This window comes from Melanotaenia boesemani, chromosome 15 (assembly GCF_017639745.1).
Source record: "Melanotaenia boesemani isolate fMelBoe1 chromosome 15, fMelBoe1.pri, whole genome shotgun sequence".
Classification (NCBI taxonomy): Eukaryota; Metazoa; Chordata; class Actinopteri; order Atheriniformes; family Melanotaeniidae; genus Melanotaenia; species Melanotaenia boesemani.
This window is the reverse complement of record NC_055696.1, coordinates 13,607,623-13,626,893: the sequence shown is the minus strand read 5'-3', so window position 1 is coordinate 13,626,893 and position 19,271 is coordinate 13,607,623. Positions and strand designations below refer to the sequence as shown.

Below are 19,271 nucleotides of genomic sequence, written 5' to 3'. Positions count from 1 at the left end.
AAAAGTCCAGTGTCAAACAAAGAATTGTCAATCTTAGTAGGATATTTTAGGAGAAACAGGATGGGCAGTAGTGGCATTACTTACTGCACTGCTGCTTTTTGTGTTTGTCTCTTTAAAGCACATACAGTGCTTTTTTTTTTTTGGCTATTTGGTGGTAGTATTTTGCATCTAATCTAGTCTTTAAAATTGTTTTTTTGGTGGGTATGGGAGGCTATGTGTATGAGACAGGTGTAACTCTATGTACTGATAGTTTGGTCTATGTGTAGTTTGCACTTGCTCTACAGATTGTGCAGACTGACAGTCCAACACAATAACTATGTATAACCTCCATTTTTTGTTTGTGGTTCCTGAGTTTTCAGGGTTATTGGGAATGAGTATTTGTAAGAAAACAGATAAATGGCTTTTTTCTTTTTTTCTTTTCTTTTTTTTTTTTAGTGTCCATAGCAGAAAAAAAATCTGTAAGCCATTCTTTGGAGGCTCCTTAGCCTGTTATCAACTCAAATTTTGTGCTTTTTCAACTTCAAAACAACATCATCTTCTTTCTTCTTTGCAAAACCGACATCTGAAGAAGTTAAAGGAGACTCGTTCCATCTCACAGTTCACTTCTGGATCTCTGAGAGACAGAGCAGAGAACATTAGCTATACAGCTTCATACAGAATATTGTGTGTTTGTGTCATGCATGTCTTCCATACCTATTGTAAACACGATGAAGATGATTACAGCCACACCCATAAGCATTGCCAAAATGCTGAGCAGCATAGATAGACGTGCATACTTTTTTGCTCCTTCAATATCTCCAGTGTTGAGAACACTCCTCGACTTTTAAAAAGAGGAAGATCACTTATTATTTAACTGCAGCAAAGGAACAAACCACCTGTAGTGCCTAAAATATCAAGTTAACATGGGTATTAAGAATATATTATGATCATCAACATAGAGAAAGTTAAAAGGCTAAATTAATGCTGTACTCACCACACTTGCATACCACAAAGCACATATGTTGAACGGCACAGAGGGGCAGAAACAGGACAGCACGGCGAGCCAGAGGTAATACGGGGGTGCGGACACCCGGGGCACCGGGGAGGACAGTTGGCCCAGGCTGACACGGGAGGAGGATATGGGTGGGGTCGACAGCTGCCCAACTGAGCCTGACTTCAACGGCGACTTGTGTCCGTTCTGTTCCGCATCCAGGGATCGGATGCTCCCTCTGATGTTCAGGGAAAAGGAGTCGGATGGTTTGAGGTTGCTCTGCCCCGTTGGCTCGGTGGTTGCGGCGCTCAACAGCTTCTCCGTATCCTGGAAGTTGGTTGGGTTGGAAACTTCCCTTTCGCCGAGGGCGCTTTTCCCAAAGGTAGCATCAGTGTTGATAGCCATCGTTGAGCGAGAAGAATTATCTCCAAGCCGTATTATTTCTCCGGACGCGCTGCTGTCCCAGTGATGGAGATGCTGATGAGACTTCCCTCAAATGTTCTCCATTGGGGATCATTAGATTAAATATTATAAATTCAGAGTGCGATACAGTAAAGGCAAGCTATTTAATTAAGCAGACGAACTCCATCTAAAATCCCTATTCATGAGCGAGATGTTATTGATGTCTGAATCTCTCGCGTTTAGTTGGCGCTGAGCGTCCGGACGCACGCCTTGCTTTTTACCCCCCACCCCTCTGTAATATGTAGGGAGGTATTACCGCATCCCATCTCCACAGCACATCTTTAGTGCCAGAGGCCTACTTAAGCACCAGGCTAGGCGTGGGCAGTCAAAAAGCAACAATTAAACCTCTTTTGAAAGGAATACGCGCGGTGCGTAAAAGCTTTCCATTTACACGCGGGGGTATAGCTGGATCAGCATGTAGAACACAGCAAAGAGTGGAGAAAGAGAGAAAAGGGAATAACAGTAACACCAGCCTCTCAACAATTTCACTGCCTGCTGACTCAGAAACTCCTGTCAAGTTCTGCCACATTGAGGCATTAAACAGGAGCCTAACTGTCTGTATGTATATGTGACAAAGCAGATGCTCCAGTTATTAGTTTGACATGGCAAAGTGCACTGTTTCCTTGCTGATTTAACAAAATGTAAGCCAAATTCAGTAACTGTGGATAAACTAAGTATGCTCATTTGCCTACCAAGTGGATTAAGAGGTTAAGTAGCAGTCAGGTGCTCTTTTTCAAATGCACATGATCATCATAATTGATGAACACCTATATAAGTGTTGGAAGTTTGCCAGTCTGCAGCATTCAAGTGTGCTTAACACAAATGAGGAAAGACACCAGTAATTATCTTAGATAAGCAAATGTTACTGCCCATACATCTGGGGAAGGGTCATAAGACCATTTCCAAACTATTTAGATTTCCTCTTTTTTTCCATGAGAAAGAATATTTAGAACTGGAAAATACTGAAGACAATTGTCAATCCCTTATGGAGTCCAAGCAACTTTAATCCTAAAATCAGACCAAGCAACGCTCAGGAAAAAAAGGGCTGCATCTCACACTCTACAGACCTTAGTTAGCAGTGTAAATGCTAACTGCTAACGAAAAGGAAAATGGTGTCTCTCTGTGGTTTTTATGTGTTATAAATAGTTGTAGTATATGTAGCTAATCTTTTGGTCACAAACAAGACTGCCCTGTGTTTATGTAACCTTTGATGGTTGAAAGTTTTCTTATCCCAAACTTTCTGAGTTTTACAACATTGTGCTACTGTAAATAAAAAAAAAGTAAATCCATATGTCATTGTAACAATATTTTATCTGGTACTTTATATTTACTGCCTGTCTGAAAAGAAAAGAAAACAAAGAAAAAAAGAAAACATTTTTATTTTGATTATGTTCTTCATACATTAGTCATAGCATCATTTTGTGACCAGCTTATGCAGAGTCACACTTTTCTTTTCCATCTTGAGTTGAGGTATCTTGTATTGATGATTAACAATAGAGTTTAATCTAAATTTGTGCCAGGAGAGGGGTATCTTTTAGGTTAATCCATTAAGACCTGACTCAGCAGATGGGTATTACAATGTCCATGACAAAAAGGCCCCTCAAGTTAAGATGAAATGCATAATATACCATTTTGTATTAGTCCTTTTATTAGGATGAAATTTCTTGGGCTAAAAAAGTATTATTCACTTGAGTAAAATTCACTTTAGATTGTAAGATTATCCTTTCTGCATCTTAAGCAATTACAAAGGGATGCTACAGAGTTGTTATTGGCTGGCATAAGTGGAATCTGCATGGTTCCCTTATTGTTGTAGCTCCTCTACCTCAAGTCTGGATGTGGTGTTAAGTCTGATAAGTTTTCCTGCTCTCATAAATATTAATGAGTACAGTCCCATAAACTGGTCAAAGTGGGGGTAACGTTAATTGTACTGTACATTACGGTACACAACTTTATCATGTTATTATAAGCTCAGTAAGAAATTAATCTGTAACGCAACTTGTAACAAACACTCATAAATATTGTAGACAAAAAGAAAAATATATTCTCTATTAAATGCGTGGAAGTATAAAGTACCCTAAATGCACTTTACAGTGAAGTAATATTTAATCTATCACTAGTAAAGCTGATCTCATTGCTGTAGAATAACTATCAAAGTAAGCACAATTAGCAACTTTTACCAACAATAACTTAACATATAACCACACAATGATACAAATATACAGAACTACCACTGAAATATTCTGTAATGAATTCTTAAATCTTTTATTCTGCTTTGTTCAGGTAATCTGAGACTTTCCAATGTGAGAGTCATTTTTATGTGGATGTCATGTGCTTTTTATAGACTTGATTTAAATATAATTGGTTGAGAGAACAGTTTGTGATTTAAACTATGCAGTGTTTATTTCTGCTTGCTGTAGGATGAAAAGCTTAAGTTTGTTTTACTTGGAGCCCCTTGTATCGAGTCTTAATAAATTAGCAGTAAAAATGCAACTTTAGCCATTTTCTGAAAGGTTTCAACAGTTGGACGTCCAGTGAAGAGGAGCATTTTATTACTATGACTAAAATGGATGTAACTTTCATCATTCTTCATTTCATTTTAAAAATTATATTAGTGCCTCATTATTATTAGTTTACGTTTTCATTTACAGTTTTCCATGTGCTCATGTACAAATGTTAATTTGTGACGGGGATTCTCAAATCTCATTCTGTCCAGGTTGTTCGGCTTGGTCTCGCAACTGTAGAGTTGTTACTGACTGAATCTCGGGATGCTTTTCAGTGGATGATTTAAAAAAAAGGGAATAATAGGTTCAACTTGAGTTGTTGTGGTGAACTTGAGATTTATAATAATAAAATTTGCATAAAATTAATTAAAATAAATTAAATAAGGATAAAATTAAGACTTGTTGAGTAAATTATGAAACTTAAATCATAGTGAATTATATGCTGACATAGGAAATAATCTCAGTCGTGATGTTCAAGATTGTGATCAAATGAATTTTCACCACATTACTATGTGAGATGCCACCTCAGTCCTATCAGACTTATTCATTCGGTCCTGTTCCTACCTTCGTTTCGTGGAGTATTGCGCCATCTGGTGGTGATTTGGAGAAAGTGCACCCTAAACCTTGAACACTTCAACAGCATTCAACTTTTAGTAAATAATCCCTTAAAAACTCCTATTGGTCAGTGGAAGAACAAATAATTGTGCAATTTCTTGTCATAACAAACCACCACAGTCCAGACTGACAAAATAATTGTGTCTGCAGGTCACGTTTATATAATAATCATTCACATGGCGTTCACATCACGTTGTATTTATAAAGAATTAGTGCAAAACTTTTCCATCTATAAACATTTTCACTTTCACAAAGTCCGCTTTCTGAACACCCTCCCCTTGTTTGACAGTCTTGTGACTTCACAAGCGAACATGCTGTGAAGGAAACAGCCAGTGATGCCTTCAGGCCCCGAAGAACAGACGTTAGGTAAGTTTTTTCCCCCTGTTCCCTGACTCTGTCTTGTTTATGTGGAACAGCATGTAAACTGGGTTCTGACTAAATATCAACTTGTTGACTTAAGTAAGGTGAGATTTCAGGGGAACAAAGATAACAGGGCTAATCAATTCTGACAAGTTTATTTTATTTTTAAATAATTTGATCAGTATAATTTACTTTTTTGGATGGTATTACCAAAATATTTTAGGTTAAAACAATTAAGAATTACACATTTGGGACTATTGTGTTATTTTTGGAAAAGAGATCCTAATTACTGGTATGTGTTTTATTACTTAAAATGTGCATTTGACAAAAAAACAAACAAAAAACAAACAAACAAAAAAAAACTTCTGAGACCATTTTGTTGTTTATTATATAAGGAAAAGAAAACATTTAAGCAGTTTTTTTTTTTGTGAGAAACAGACATCTGTAACTATCTAATAAATATTCTAAAATAAATGCTTTATACAGTCAATACAAAACTATTCACAATAGTGGTTCAAATTTGGTTTCATACTGAGTCTGAACTGAATCTTATTCCCAGCACCCCACATCCTCTTCCTCCTCTTGAGTCATCCGGGGGAGGGCTGACCAGAGCAGTTCTTCAGCTGGCAGCTTTAGCATGTGTACAGGAACATAAAGCTTGCCAGTGAAGAACTGCTGTGTGTCAGCCATTTGGGGCCACGAGTGAGGGAGCGCTGGGAGTCAGCCAGCGAGCGTGAGAGTTCAAAACAAGACAGCTCCAAGTCCCTTAAAAAAGCACAAATGATGACTCCTTCCTCCTCCTCCTCCTCCTTCTTCTGATTTGGGTGCGTGCATTTCTGCAGAAAGAGAAGAAGAGATTGTTTTACTTCCTCTTTAAGGTCCCTGCTAAAGAAGCGTAGGCACGAGGTGGCCTTCGGCCAGTCGCACACGCTGTGGTAAGATGGTGCAGACGAACCGCAGTGTGTGTGATCATCTGCGAGTAAAAGGCTGAAATGAGATGATATGTAAGAAAGCAGGGGCAGATGCGCACAAGATCAGAGGTCAGATTACCAGTATCAGCTGCTTGGATCTGCCTGTGCATGTTGCACTGGGCTAGAAAGAAATTATTAGATGTTCTCTTAGTTGACAGGCCAGCCTCTTGGAAAATTATTTCTGTCAGTTACCGTGGTTACAATGGATGAGTGAGAGCTGATGAAGAGGAGTAGACAGTCTGTGCATGAAGGCAGGAGGTCCTAAAGTTCTTTCAGAAGTCTTAACACTTAAAAAAAAGGATGTTCAGGAGCATCCATAAAAGTTAAACTTGATATATCTATAAAATTATACTATGAAGCTATACACTTAACATTCACACTGATAAATACAGCTAAAGTTTATGTCTAAAGCATTTTATTTATCAGCAGGCTTTAGGAGTAGCAGAATCGGTCCAAATTTAAAATTTTATGCCCTACTGATATAGAAGAAATTGGTCTTTCAGTGGTGTCCATCTTGACATTTGAAATTTCTCTGAGTCAAATCTCAACGTATAATTATAATCTAGTTTGCAAAAAAAAAAAAACTTTTAGTCAGGCGATTTAAATTTACATATTGGAAAAGCAATCCCATGAGATGCAGAATTTATTCATGAAGAGACAAGATCTGAGTAGTGGAACCATTCTGTTTGGAGTCCGAGTAGTACAGACCAATCATGTTTGAACGGGCTTTTGTCACAAGCATGTGAACAATCTGCGGGGAGAACACAGATCGTATTGGCAAAAAGAATCTCTCAAAACCAACAACTGTGGTCCATTTTAAAATGTATCTCCAGCATTCAATGACAGGTGCATGAAGCAGGATCTCTTGCCCCAGACATCTATTATCATGATGTCTGCTGGCCAAAATGGAAGCCCTGAAACATCGGACACTGCTCCGAGTGCCTAATACCCTATTCCATTTACCTTGGAAGTCGAATGTCAAAACTGGGATGGAATCAGGTTGCTATAGCAATATTAGGTGTGTAACAGACGTTTTGTGACACACACACACGCAAGAATAGCTCTAATCAACTGTAAATGAACCCCATTACAGATTTTGAGGTTGAGGTTGGTCTGACTTTCACGGACCTTAAGGTGTAAATATTGTTTGAAGGCAGTTTAAAGAAGATAAAGAAAATAGATATAACACTTACAGGTTAATGCTCCTAAGATTTGACAAAAGACTGCTTGAAGTCAAACTCACCTAAAGCTAAAACAGGTCTGTACTTTTCTGTTCTTTGGAGAACCTAATCTCGTGTTAATCTTGAGATTTTGAGGACGATGACTAACACATGTTGTACATTCTTAGCGTTTGGAAAGCCAGAATAATCTCAGGTATTTGAGAGCGCTGTACACAGTACACAGCAGGGGGAGCAGGGTGTGTCACAATCACCAGGACTTATGAGAACGTTGCAGAAAACACAGTGGGGAGAAAATGTTTTATGTAATGCTAACTTAAATATGAAAGATCATTTCTGTTGACAAGAAAGCATTTCTTGTCAACAGAAATGCTCGGTGTGCATAGAAACTCACCTCCTTAAAGTTTATCAGCATGACAAATGCCCTTTTTTTTCTCTCTCTCTTTCCGAGATGGTGAGTCAGCAAAACCCAGAGTGCCTGTGCTGACTTGTGACTGACGCATACTGAGAAAAGTTTCATAATCAAATCTAAATGAAAGCTACCAGTGCTGTGCCAGATTTATGCTCACTCTTCAATCAAATCAAGTGTTAAAAAATGTATTCCAATTTAAGCTTCGTCTCTTCTGAGGTGCCTGCAGGATTTTTTTTAACTTTCCATTTTCCAAAAAAAAAAAAAAAAAAAAAAAAAAAAAAAAATAGATGTCTGCAGTGCAAGCTGGGGTTCAGTGGGAATCTACTGATCCCAGATCCTGGGTTTGACATTTTTGCTGCTTTACAATGCTAATCCAGACAGCTTTCACACCCCAGGCTCATCTTTGTAAACAGTCACGTTTGTTTACAATGAATTCAATTTCAATGTGGCTGGGTTCACATTTATAGCCATTTTGAGATGTTGGCTTTCACTTCATGTGGCCAGCTGCAAGAGAGTTGGTTTCCCATCCCATGGACCTTATAGTGAATGTAACATCCATAATATACACAAAGGTAAAAAGATAATTCACCTTGTCAGTCTATAAGCTGTTCATCTACACCTCGGGTATAGTCATTTCTGTGCCCCAGGTTTTAAGTGGCAGCAGGTTTTAACATGTGAGCATGTTGGCGCTAAACTGAATTTCTCAAAAATCAGACTCACATGTCCAGATCATGTAATTGTATAACAAATTTCTGCTCGACGTATATGCTCTGCGAATGCTCCATAGAGTCCATCCTGGGCTTTGAACAGGAAATAATAGAGGAAGTCAGTACTTGGATGAAGTCCATAAAAATGAAAATGAAAAAAAACAAAAACAAAAACATGATGAAATCCAGGCCTGGTCATTTTTGGACTGTCGAAAAGACGGAGTTCATGCTGCATCAGCTGAAAGAAATGGGTTTGTGAATTGTTTTAGTATGTGGTGCAATACGTTGACTGACAAAAACAGGCTGAAAGAGGACAGATCGCCACCTATTGGACATATTGTGGTCAATAAAATCAATTCCCTTCCTAGGCTTGCAATCTTGGACAAGGACAGAGGTCCAATTAAATGGCGTAGTCGAGCTAAACCCCATCTTGACTTAACTACTAAAGCAAATATACTGACTGAGAACCCATTTTCTATCAAGCTGCAAGAAGAATTTAACTTACCATCTGACTCCACTCTGTGGCAATCATATTGGCGTACTGACATGCGCTTTCCTGTACACGTGCCATCTAGAATAAAGATAGCAAGACTAATCTGATGTGATTTACTGTGAAGCTTATTCAAATTAAGTGAGCAAAAGAAAGCAGTCATTTGTCACCTCTGCTTGACTTCTTCTTTCTCCCAGTTCATCACATGTTGACACTTGAATGGGAGCCCTTAACGTTGTTTTTTTTTTTTTTACCATTCAGGGTACCTCTGTGACACATCCTTACTATTCTCCACCCCCATTAAAATGACCATATGTGTCACTTGTGAACTGTAGAAACACGTTTCCAGTGTTCCCTGTTGAGTTTATTACTGGCACAGGCAGAGCTTCTGTAATGGATGCAGAAGGACACCTGGTGAGCTGTAGATAGCATGTTGAATGAAGGGAGTACTTGGTGCTTGGAAAAAGGTGTCCTGACCAATGTACCAGTATGTGAAGTGCTGGGAATGAGAGTGTGCTGACACGCTTGTGCTAGTCTGAATAAGGTCAGGGAGGAGGACATACAGTACGAGCCCTCAAGGCCACCCATATGACCACTGATGGTTCTCAAACTGAAACTGAATTAGTTATTTGTTCCATTATGTGACACTCCCTCCACAAACAGTGACTCTGTAGTTTTACGTTCACAAAGACAACCAGTGTTATAACACCCTGCTCTTCTGCCGTGCCACGCTTTCCCATATCACTTCTTATTTTTTGTCTTTCCTGACTTGCCTGTCCTCTCCACCCTCTCCCTCTCAAGTCAGATCAGACTGTTCTGCATTCCTGACATTCCGGCTGCGTATGTTAGAAATTCCATCCGGCTGCTGTGGTCTCGCTCAGTCTCCTTCACTCCTTTTCCATCCTTCCATTCCTCACCCATCCCCTCTCTGTTGACTCGTCTACATCTGGTCTGCTCTGGATGAGACTTCATTGTCAGGCTGACCCTCGCCTTCCCCCTCCACCCCCTTTTACTTTGCTTTCTGTCTGCCTCATCTGAGAGAGGGAGGTGGACAGAGCCACATGACAAGCAGTGTGGAAGGCCTTGAGACAGGCTTTTATACATGGAGAAGTGTAAAAAAAGATAACACAGTCTGATGCACAAAAGACTGAGGTTATCTAGGGCTGTAGACGTGCATTCTCAGCTACAGAAAGGCGGATAAGAAGAAAGACAGTTGGGTTGGACAGACAGGATGTGTGGGTCCAAGAGAAAACAGAATAATGACACACAAAAAAGGAAAGACCACTGACATAGTAGCCCTAAAAGGAGATTTTCTTATCAAGCTGCAGCCCCAAGTGCAAGAGCAGGGCTTGAATTTGTTTATCAAGAAAACAATTTCTATAAAAGTGCAAACAAGAAGTAGAAGCAGGATACATCTCATGAAGCTGACCAACAGGAAGAGAAGATGGAAAAGTCAGACCTCTCATACCATAAACCTTTTTGCATTTAGTCTCAGGTTGTTGTGCAAGACTAATGCACGGAATGGAGAGATAAGATACCACAATCTTTAGTTTGGTTTCGCACCCGTGACAGCGATGAAACGGTACAAGGAAATAAGTAACACCTGAACCTCTGTGAAATTAATTGCATGTTAATTCAATCCAGGTACATTCTTCTGCTACGGGTGTGGCCCAGTTGGAGAGTATTTACTGCGCCAGATTGTAGTTTTTGACACAGACTGATCATTTTAGATTGGGAATGGGGACAAAGACAGGGAAAGGGCGGCGGCTCACAGTGCAGAGAGCCTCTTCTTACAATCTACTGCCAGCAGTTTGCTTGACTTAAAAGGCTATCTGACTTTAACCCTGAGATCATGAAAATAAGAAGTGTATGTTGTGTTGAGGAGCAGCTGAATGCCATCCTGAATTAATGACGCTGCTGGGAAATGGTAATGTGCTGTATGAGGCCCATAAGCCTGTCCTCAGGCAGTCAGTGCCATTTTGTTTCAAAGAAATCCTTTTTCTTTCTTTCACTCTTTCTCTCCATTTTAAAATGAACCTACATAACACATCCCTTCTTGCCCCATCCTCCCGTGACAAGGCACGCAATAGGAATGAAGGGTGGAACCCAGGTTGAGCAAGATGGCTTCACTTCTGCAAATGAAAGCAGTAATGCAGCACTGAGGAGCCTGCTGCATATTTTGCATGGACGTGAAGAAAACAACATATGTAGGCAAGATGAGCTGCTGTTTTAGTGACATCCTGTCACTGCTATGTGATCCTCATTGACAGGGTGGATTATGTCACACTCTGATTTGCAATGGCACAAATGCAGCTCGTGACAGTCTATTGCGCATTCCTACCGGCACGCTGAACTCTGGCTGCACAATTATGTAAGACAGGCTTCATCGATGTAACATACATAACAGTTGGCTTTAATCTCTAGCCACCTTTTCCTTGGAAACATCGCTTATGCATAAATGTATTTTGCTCTTAGAACAGATTTAAACGGTGTGTCAGTGTTAAAACTTGCTTATAAATAAGATGAGACTTGAGACCTCAAAACTGGGCAGAGAGGCCTAAATACTTTGTTACATCACCTGCTTTAATAACATTTTACTGGTTCTTAGAAGCATCCACACAAACTTATCTCTCGCTTTCTGACTCTTTCACGTCTGCCAAATGACTGCTGGTGTCATTGCATTTCTGAGAAATGACTCTGCTCAGTTATCCTGAATTTTCACCTATCACCTACTTCAGTACAGGCTTTTCCTTGGCCTATTATGAACTCAGCAAATTTTAAAGAGGCTTTGGATGAAGACAGTGACAAGTTATAAAAAATACCAACTTCATTTTCTAACTGCAACAATATGAATCCAGCAGTTAAAATGATGGATGAAATTATTATGTAGAGGTTTGAGAACAGGATCTCTAGTTTAAGTTATTCATTATATATATTAAACATATGCTAAACATATACTTTTATCTTTATCACGGAGGAAATGTCTGTGTGCTTTTGCTGGCCTATTCTGTTCCTCTGTATTTATTTAGATATAATTCTGGTATTTTAGTAGCACATATTAAACAGCTCTCTAGCTCCTGTAAGTCCTTATTAAATACATTTTTGTCTTTGACAATCATCAAAATGTAAATTCAATGCTTGCTGGTTGTGGTAGGATGGCAAAATGTTAATTTTCTAGTGTGCTCATAAATCCTATGAGCTCCCCTGAGTCAGTGGGCCTGGACACACAGGCAGGGCCTCAGCCAGAACTCCTATTGCCTAAAATCTGAATCTTCGAGAATCTCATAACCTGTTGTTATAACACTCAAATGTGACATGCGGAGGCGAATTTTACTTGAACAAAGTCAGACAAATGACCATTTCCCTGTTGCCATTTCTACGCAAACTGGGTCATGAAGCCACCACAGGCTAAATCTGGCTGTCAGGAACAAGCATTCAGCCAACAGAAGCACACATACAGCCTCACGGCCAGTAAGTTAATACGCCCCACCTTGACCACCGGCCGGGTCGCTCCTGCCTGCTCCAGCACATCTGAACGGTCCAACAGGAGTTCAGCAAGCTGCCTCGCCCGTGGCCGCTCGGCGGAGTTCTGGCGCTTCACAGGGCGTGTCGTTGTCTGAGGATTTATTCACAACGTCCACGATGCGAGGTCTGAAAGAATTTGTGTATCTGGAGGCTTTTTTATCGCCGCAAACAGCGGAGAAGGCAGCGCAGGACTTCAGCCCCTTTTACACAACTCCTGCCCCAGTCCTCCCTCCCTTTCTATATCTCTCACACACTCACACGCCCAATCCAGACGTACACCCGGCTTCCCACTCCGATCAGCTGGCAGCGTAATGACGTAGGCATCACGAGAAACGGACGTCAGAACACGCAAGACAGCTGTGCGCCATGAGGCAGCAGATTAAGATGTTTATGAGATTGTACGTGTAAACATAAGGAGGGGTTTATTCAGAAGCCCACACCATATGGATTCATAGTACAGCTGTATAGAGATTACAGGTTACATTAATTACACAGTACCAAATGACAAGTTCTGCATTAATAATGTATGATATAAACAGTAAAACGTGCATTAAGAAGATGAAGTAGATACTGTTAATGCTGCGGCTGATCAAAGATCAGCGTTTTGTAAATGACTGCAATTATTTACATGATTATACTTAATTCTAAATTACAGGGTTTGAAAATTAAGAAAAGAAATAACTATAAAATAGTAGTATTTTTGCTTTAAAATGACAGTCATAAAAGATCCAAATCAATTACTTGTTAAAGGCCCGTGTTGGGATGATTTGTAGGTTAATATTTATTCAGTGGATGGGTTTTACCAAGAGATGCTGATGTGTTTTAATCTTCAAAAACACTCGCCATAGCCTAGATGGTGGAGAGGATATTTATTTGTTTGCAGTATATTTCCATCGATCCCCAACCTCCACAGTTCTCATGTGAAAGTGTCCTTTGGTAAGGTACTGAAACCCAAGTTGCACTGCTGCATTTACATGTTGAGTGCTGCATGTCTTCAGCAAAAAACACTTTGTCATGGATGCTGTCTCTTTAAAATGTCTCCTTTCTGGGACAAGTCTTCACCGATTGATCAGCTGATTGATCAAAATGGCAGAATTCAAGCAGAGGGTATGCCCCAATATTTCAAAATATGTATGTCTTTTCCTTAACACTGTTTACTGAGATCAATAAAAAAAAAAAACATTAGGTTGAGGAAAGATGGTGGGTGAAGTTATATACTTAGTTGAAGACAGCCATGCCATGATGATAATCCAGTACTCAAAATGTATTAGGTATTTTGATTGATGTTTTCTTATTATATTGCTTCACAGTCTATATTATATTTGTAATTTTAGTAAAAGAAGATGTAGAAAATTAGGCACAATAACATATGATATTATCTGATTATTAAATTTGATAAGATTAATGAAAACTCTGACCTCCTTGTTCTCAGATTTCTCAACATGAATCACCACCAAACAACTTTACATAATTTGGGCCTTTGTCCTGGAGAAGTGGGTTTGACTCTGAGTTGCACCTTGGTCATCATGGGTCTCATGTGAGTCCTGTGTGGGACCGCTTTTTGTATGTGTGACATTCTCACTCTGTCTTTGGTTGGTTAGGGCTGCAGCTGGTAAGATGTAGACACATCTCTTACATCTAATGTTAGTAGTGACCTTAAGAGCGTAAATGTAACTTTAAATTTGAACTGTATGAATTGAAACCATTAGAATTAAACAACCTGTCAACAATCGAAAGAGTTCGCTATGAGTTTGCTGAGACAGCTTAATGTTTCATTGCAGCACTAATTGCACAAAAAGTAGAGGAGCTGTGCTTTTAAGACACTGTAAGCAAATGGCCACTGGAGACATCAGCGGGCTGAAATGAACTTATTACCCTCTTAGTGCTGACGCACACAGACACACAAGGATTGGAAGGCCAGTCTCCTTTTTCTGTCTCTCCTCTGTGAACCTGGGCTTGTCACTCTGCAGCTTTAAGGTTGCTGCAGATAGAAAAGCTGCTTCCTCACTGTCACCTGACACACTGCGCATACACAGCAAATCCATGCAAACCCAAAGCCACTGATCTTTGCCTTCTCCTTTAGTAGTCTGTTTTATGATGGCTTTATACTTGACTTCAGCATTGGTTAATTCACTTATTCTCTGTTTCGTCCAAGTTTATTTCACTTCCCATAAAACTTAAATAATCTGCTGTTTCTGTTGAAACAAGAATGTTAATCATTCTTTCACATTGTTTGTCTCTCAGCATGTAACCTTCACAGCCGTCTGGGTCAGATACAATCTCCTTTATAGGCTTTTGTGGGGGAGGAAACCCTTATGAATAAATCAATCATTTTCTTTAGAATACTATTTAAGATCATAATGTAAACCAAAGGACCAGTAATCCACTGTATCAGTCACAGAGTTGTCTGGTATAAGTTGTTTGTTGGGTCTTACAACAACTTTACGATTACAGTCATGTGAACTTTTCTTTTTCACACAGCACATTGTGGGAATCTTTTGTTATGAGCTCACCAGTTAAATAGCTTGTGGAGAAAATAATTACACAACATTTACTCATTTCAGGTACAAATCAGCCCAGAGAATAAGCTGTACTCTACATTTGTTACTCAATACTTTTAACACAGAATGGCCTACATCAGCTTGTAAGATGATCTAATTGCTCTCTGAATATAGCTGGAGTGACTGGAGAGATACCAGTTACGTTATACCCCCCACCTTTAAAACCTTCACCCGGCTGAACTGACATTTATTTAAGGTGCAAGTCCTTCTAAATGAAATCCAAGTTGACATGTTTGCAAAAGCTGTCGAGCTGCTGTTGACAATGGTCCTGCAAGCAAATCCCAGTGCACTTACTGCAGCTTAAGATCTGTTTGTATATTGATGTCCGCTCTGGATGGAAAAGCATTCGAGTTACATCTTCCCCCACCACCCTCCGTGATCTGCAAGCTCTCCAGAGCAAGATGTGACAAAGACATGGTTTATAATGCAAAGAAATCACATTATCTAACAAAGGAGATTGTAAATTATGGGTCAAAATTTGTGCAAAAACACCAATAACTTCCTCTGTGTCAGCTATAGATTATCCAAGTTTCTTGCTTGTGTAAAAAAAAAAATGTAAAATATAATTTTGTAGTTATTTCTGGCTGCCAGCTCAGTCAGTGTTAAATGGAAAACTCTTAAAACACTTGTATCGCGTCGGCATCTTGCTGTGAACTTTGTCACTCCTGCGTGGATAAATGCTACGTGTCCTCTCTGACTCAGCATGATAATTTATCCTCTTTCTTCCTGTAGTTCTTACCAGTATAGTTCAGATATGTGGGAAATGCAGAAGCAGGGCAAACTTGTTTGAGCTCTGACACTGAGCTATTCTTAGCACTAGCGCGTGTGGTTTAATAGCAGCTAGAACATAGAATCAGATGGCCAAATTTAATGACCTATACAGTTAAAATGGTAAGAGTGAGTTTAATACATTACAAAGCATTGCTGTAAGTGTATTTATATAATAATAAAGGCAGCTGTTATTATTTCCATGTGTGCATACGTGTGATGTGTGTACAGAACTGAGGACTTTGTGAAACAGGAACAGGATGGAAACTCCCTGCAAAATTCCACACTGCATGATGTGGAAGTTGTTTGAGGTGACATATGCAGCAGCTCAAACAAACTTAGTTTCACATAGCATTCAGTCTGCGTGAGCTCTCAACTTTTTTATCAACTTTGCCTTTTACTTTATATAGTATGATTGTGTTTTTCTTAGAAATGAATACTAATAACATTGGAATGCATACTTTGTCAGTACTTTTTAAAACAGCGTTGTGGTTGTTTAGATTTTAAAATTTTGAAATAATTTAAATTGCAATTATAATTAAAACAACAGATTGTGTGACATTTATATGACACTGTGAAAAACAGATTGCAAGGATGAAACTACATGGACATGTTTATATCATAGCTTAATGTATTTTTAGACTATTAATGAAAATGCCATAACACTGTACCATTTTGTACATTGTTTTAGAACAACCCTCTTTGTAGGTATACTTTATTCTATATTTAAACCTATAGTTAATGAGTGCTATTTGCATATTGTTGTGTTATGTAAATATTCTTATAACACTTAAATTTATCAAGTGGGAATTCTTAAGGCACTTTTCCTTATTATTAATTAGCATTTCAATTGTATAGAAGTAATAGCAACAGACTGCAATCGCTTCACTGTTTTGTTTCCATTCACCAATTTTTTATTATTTTAGAATATTTAAAAAAGTCATTCTGATTATGTGATGTTAGTTTCCAGTATTTGCTGGTTTTTAATTAAATGAATTCTTCCCTCTACAAGTGAGATGTTCCTATGCTGCTGGCAGCAACTAGCTCAAACTGTTATCAATACAGTATACCTCTACCACTGAGTGATGTGTTCAGTTCTTTTTCCTTTTTTCCACTCTTACTGAAATTGCAGGTGTAATCATGAATTTTTACTTTTCTACTCCTCTAACTACTCACACTGACTGAAATGTAAAAGAATGGTGCTCAAACATCACTGTATATTTACTATAATCTGTTATCTCGTTAACGCTGTTATCCTAACCTGGTTTTTCCGTAGTTCTGACTTCATCACAGATGACATAAAGCCTATTGTTCAAAATGATCCAGGTGCCTGAAAAAAGCTCCGTCCAACAGGTCTCTGCTTTCATGTGACGATCACGTGTGCGGTTGTAAAATATGAATAGTGTAGCTGACGTATCTGTCACACCATAACAACACTGCCATCAAGATCCCCATGTATGGCATCCAGCCATTTGTTTTAAATTTAGTATTTCGTGGCGCAACGGTGGCTCGTCTGACTACCGATCAAAGGGTTGTGTGTTCAAATCAAGTCTGTGTCCTTAATACAGTGACTTCTGGTACACGGCAAAAAAAAAAAAAAAGTGGCGTTATTGTTCTATTATCATTATACATAGTCTATACCACTAATGTAGGCTTTTCGACATCAAAAGTAATCATTAGAGATATTAACTCACAAAACATCCTGCTGAAGATCTGCATGTAACTTAGGAAATGTAATAATCCATTTTAACATTTTGTCATCATCAAAGCATATTCATTAAAAGACAGCTCAAGAGAATTGTTGTTGACATGTCGTTGTTTTTCCTTTCAATGATTTGTTACTATATTCACGAGCCATAGCTCACGCTAGAAAGGTTTCAAGGCGTGTCTGTTACCATGGTGACGCGTCACTATGCAACACCGCACGGTAGCATGATTATGGATATGTTTGTTTCAGAACAAAGAAGAAAATTAGCATTGTAGCATTAAACTTTATATACAAGCCTGTTTTCTCTCCAGACCAATTAAATTTTTCGGACAGCCACACTGGCAGAGAGTTAAACGAAGATTTCTACGTCTCCTGCTGGCGAACTAAATGTTCATGCAGGAAGTAGGAGGCGTTTTACCCTACACCTCTGACGATTAACATGTTTTTTTGACTTTGTCTGCGAGGTCATATTTTTCAGACCTCATCATGCCAGAAAATAAAAACTGTAAACCCTTTCAGTCACCCGGGATTTCTGACCACAGAAGGAAGAAAAAGAAGAGAAAGAAAATCTCTCCTGCACCAGAAAAGAAAGGTAACTATACTTTTTCGTATTGGAGAAAATATTTACTTTTTAAATCTAGATAAAAAAAACAGGACACTTTTCTGTCAGTATGGTTTTCAGTTAAACGTTGGTCCACACATTTAAGTCACATTCAAGCTGTGTAAAATTGTGCAGTTTTTTTTTTTCGAGATATAAAATATGACATTTTAAATTTCTCTTTTTTAATTCTTCATGTAGAAAAATGAAGGATTGAGAATGAGATGAGCCACATTGTTCTTGATTACAGTAAATTACATCAATTTAATAAAATTCCTAACAACCAGAGCATGCAATAGTACAAATTGCCAGGTAAAAGCAGAGGTACAAACAATAACCCATAAAAAGCCTAAAAGCCCCAAAACTTTCCTAGCGCACAATTTAACACCTCTCTTGCAGCAGAATTAAAGAGCACCAACTGAACCAAGTCTTGGAAAAACAATTGTTAAAACTGACCCCAATGTATCACTTTGACAGTTCAAACAAAGGTTGTAAAAGGAGCATGTGGTGCTGGTTAAAGATTCTCTGCAGGGCTGAATACCTCATTAGAGAATAATCCCCCTGTATCACTTCCCTTACCTTTACTGTACGTCTTTACTGTAAAGTTAAGCCTCCTCACCCTTCGGGAATTACTGGTGATCTTATCCCTTTGTTTGGTGATATGCAGTGGCCCATATATGTTTATGTTTCTTCCTTACAGAGAAACCTCTGGATGTATCTTTGCCTCCTGAGACCTTGCCTGTATCCCTGATGCCCCCTCAAGACAAAGGTCAGACCCAAGGCCAGCTTCCTAAACCTGGAGCTGCCAGTAAAAAGAAACGAGAACAACACAAAGGTAGAAGCCAGAAGAGCCAAAAACAGTGCAAGGATTTGCAGACCCCTCTCACAGCCACACATAAATCCATTGACATTGGAGCTCTGGCAGATCTGGCAGAGCTCAGCATCCAAACCAGGAAGAGCCTGAGGTGGGAAGGAGTACTGCAGGACCCCCAGGAGGAGGCGAAGAGGCTGGAACAGTACAGGACTAACAGGCGACAACGTTACATCACACGCAGAGAGAGACTGTTAAAAGAAACCCAGCACACATTGAAACAGACTGTTCTTAAAGAGAGCAGACTCTGACAAACAAGTGCCTGTATTATTACTGCATCTGAGCATAGGCTGAATTAAAGAAGCAAATTAGAGCTTTGTGCTTACTGTCAGTCATCTTAAGATTAACTTGCTCACAAATTAAAACAAATTGAACGGGGGTAGAGGAGGGTTAAATGGATGGAGTGTGTCCTTTTCAAAGAATAGAGATACAGGCTGGCAGTTTCACACAGTCACATGCCCAAACTAATAGTGTTGTTTAGACAAGTGACATAATATGCACAGTCCTGATCTCACCATTTCTCTCTTTCTGGATGTCTTGCTGTTTTTTCTTTACTGCTGACCCTGAAAGCAGT

The 19,271-nt window shown here is 39.1% G+C and overlaps 2 protein-coding genes and 1 long non-coding RNA gene across 3 annotated transcripts; 1 reads left to right on the top strand and 2 right to left on the bottom strand.

Moving 5' to 3' along the window:
• Positions 1-364: 364 nt before the first annotated feature.
• On the bottom strand, positions 365-1,681 carry LOC121654601 (trafficking regulator of GLUT4 1-like). The gene is made up of 3 exons (XM_042008816.1): positions 974-1,681; positions 694-820; positions 365-613 (listed from the first exon to the last, which is right to left on the bottom strand). Exons 1-3 carry the CDS (start codon positions 1,373-1,375, stop codon positions 600-602), a joined length of 543 nt encoding a protein of 180 aa, XP_041864750.1. The 5' UTR covers positions 1,376-1,681; the 3' UTR covers positions 365-599.
• Positions 1,682-5,274: 3,593 nt separating this feature from the next.
• On the bottom strand, positions 5,275-12,431 carry LOC121653808. The gene is made up of 2 exons (XR_006012867.1): positions 12,157-12,431; positions 5,275-5,744 (listed from the first exon to the last, which is right to left on the bottom strand). It is a non-coding gene; the product is annotated as an uncharacterized LOC121653808 (long non-coding RNA).
• Positions 12,432-17,151: 4,720 nt separating this feature from the next.
• On the top strand, positions 17,152-19,010 carry c15h17orf97 (chromosome 15 C17orf97 homolog). Its single transcript, XM_042009298.1, has 2 exons — positions 17,152-17,820; positions 18,527-19,010. Exons 1-2 carry the CDS (start codon positions 17,715-17,717, stop codon positions 18,946-18,948), a joined length of 528 nt encoding a protein of 175 aa, XP_041865232.1. The 5' UTR covers positions 17,152-17,714; the 3' UTR covers positions 18,949-19,010.
• The last annotated feature ends 261 nt before the right edge of the window (positions 19,011-19,271 follow it).

What these genes read in the sequence shown, in the direction of transcription:
- c15h17orf97 (XM_042009298.1), top strand. Translation starts at nt 17,715, where the DNA reads ATGCCAGAAAATAAAAACTGTAAACCCTTTCAGTCACCCGGGATTTCT. An exon ending in TCCTGCACCAGAAAAGAAAG is followed by an intron (nt 17,821 to 18,526) that starts GTAACTATACTT and finishes TCTTCCTTACAG; the next exon opens with AGAAACCTCTGGATGTATCT.
- LOC121654601 (XM_042008816.1), bottom strand. Translation starts at nt 1,375, where the DNA reads ATGGCTATCAACACTGATGCTACCTTTGGGAAAAGCGCCCTCGGCGAA. An exon ending in CTTTGTGGTATGCAAGTGTG is followed by an intron (nt 821 to 973) that starts GTGAGTACAGCA and finishes TCTTTTTAAAAG; the next exon opens with TCGAGGAGTGTTCTCAACAC.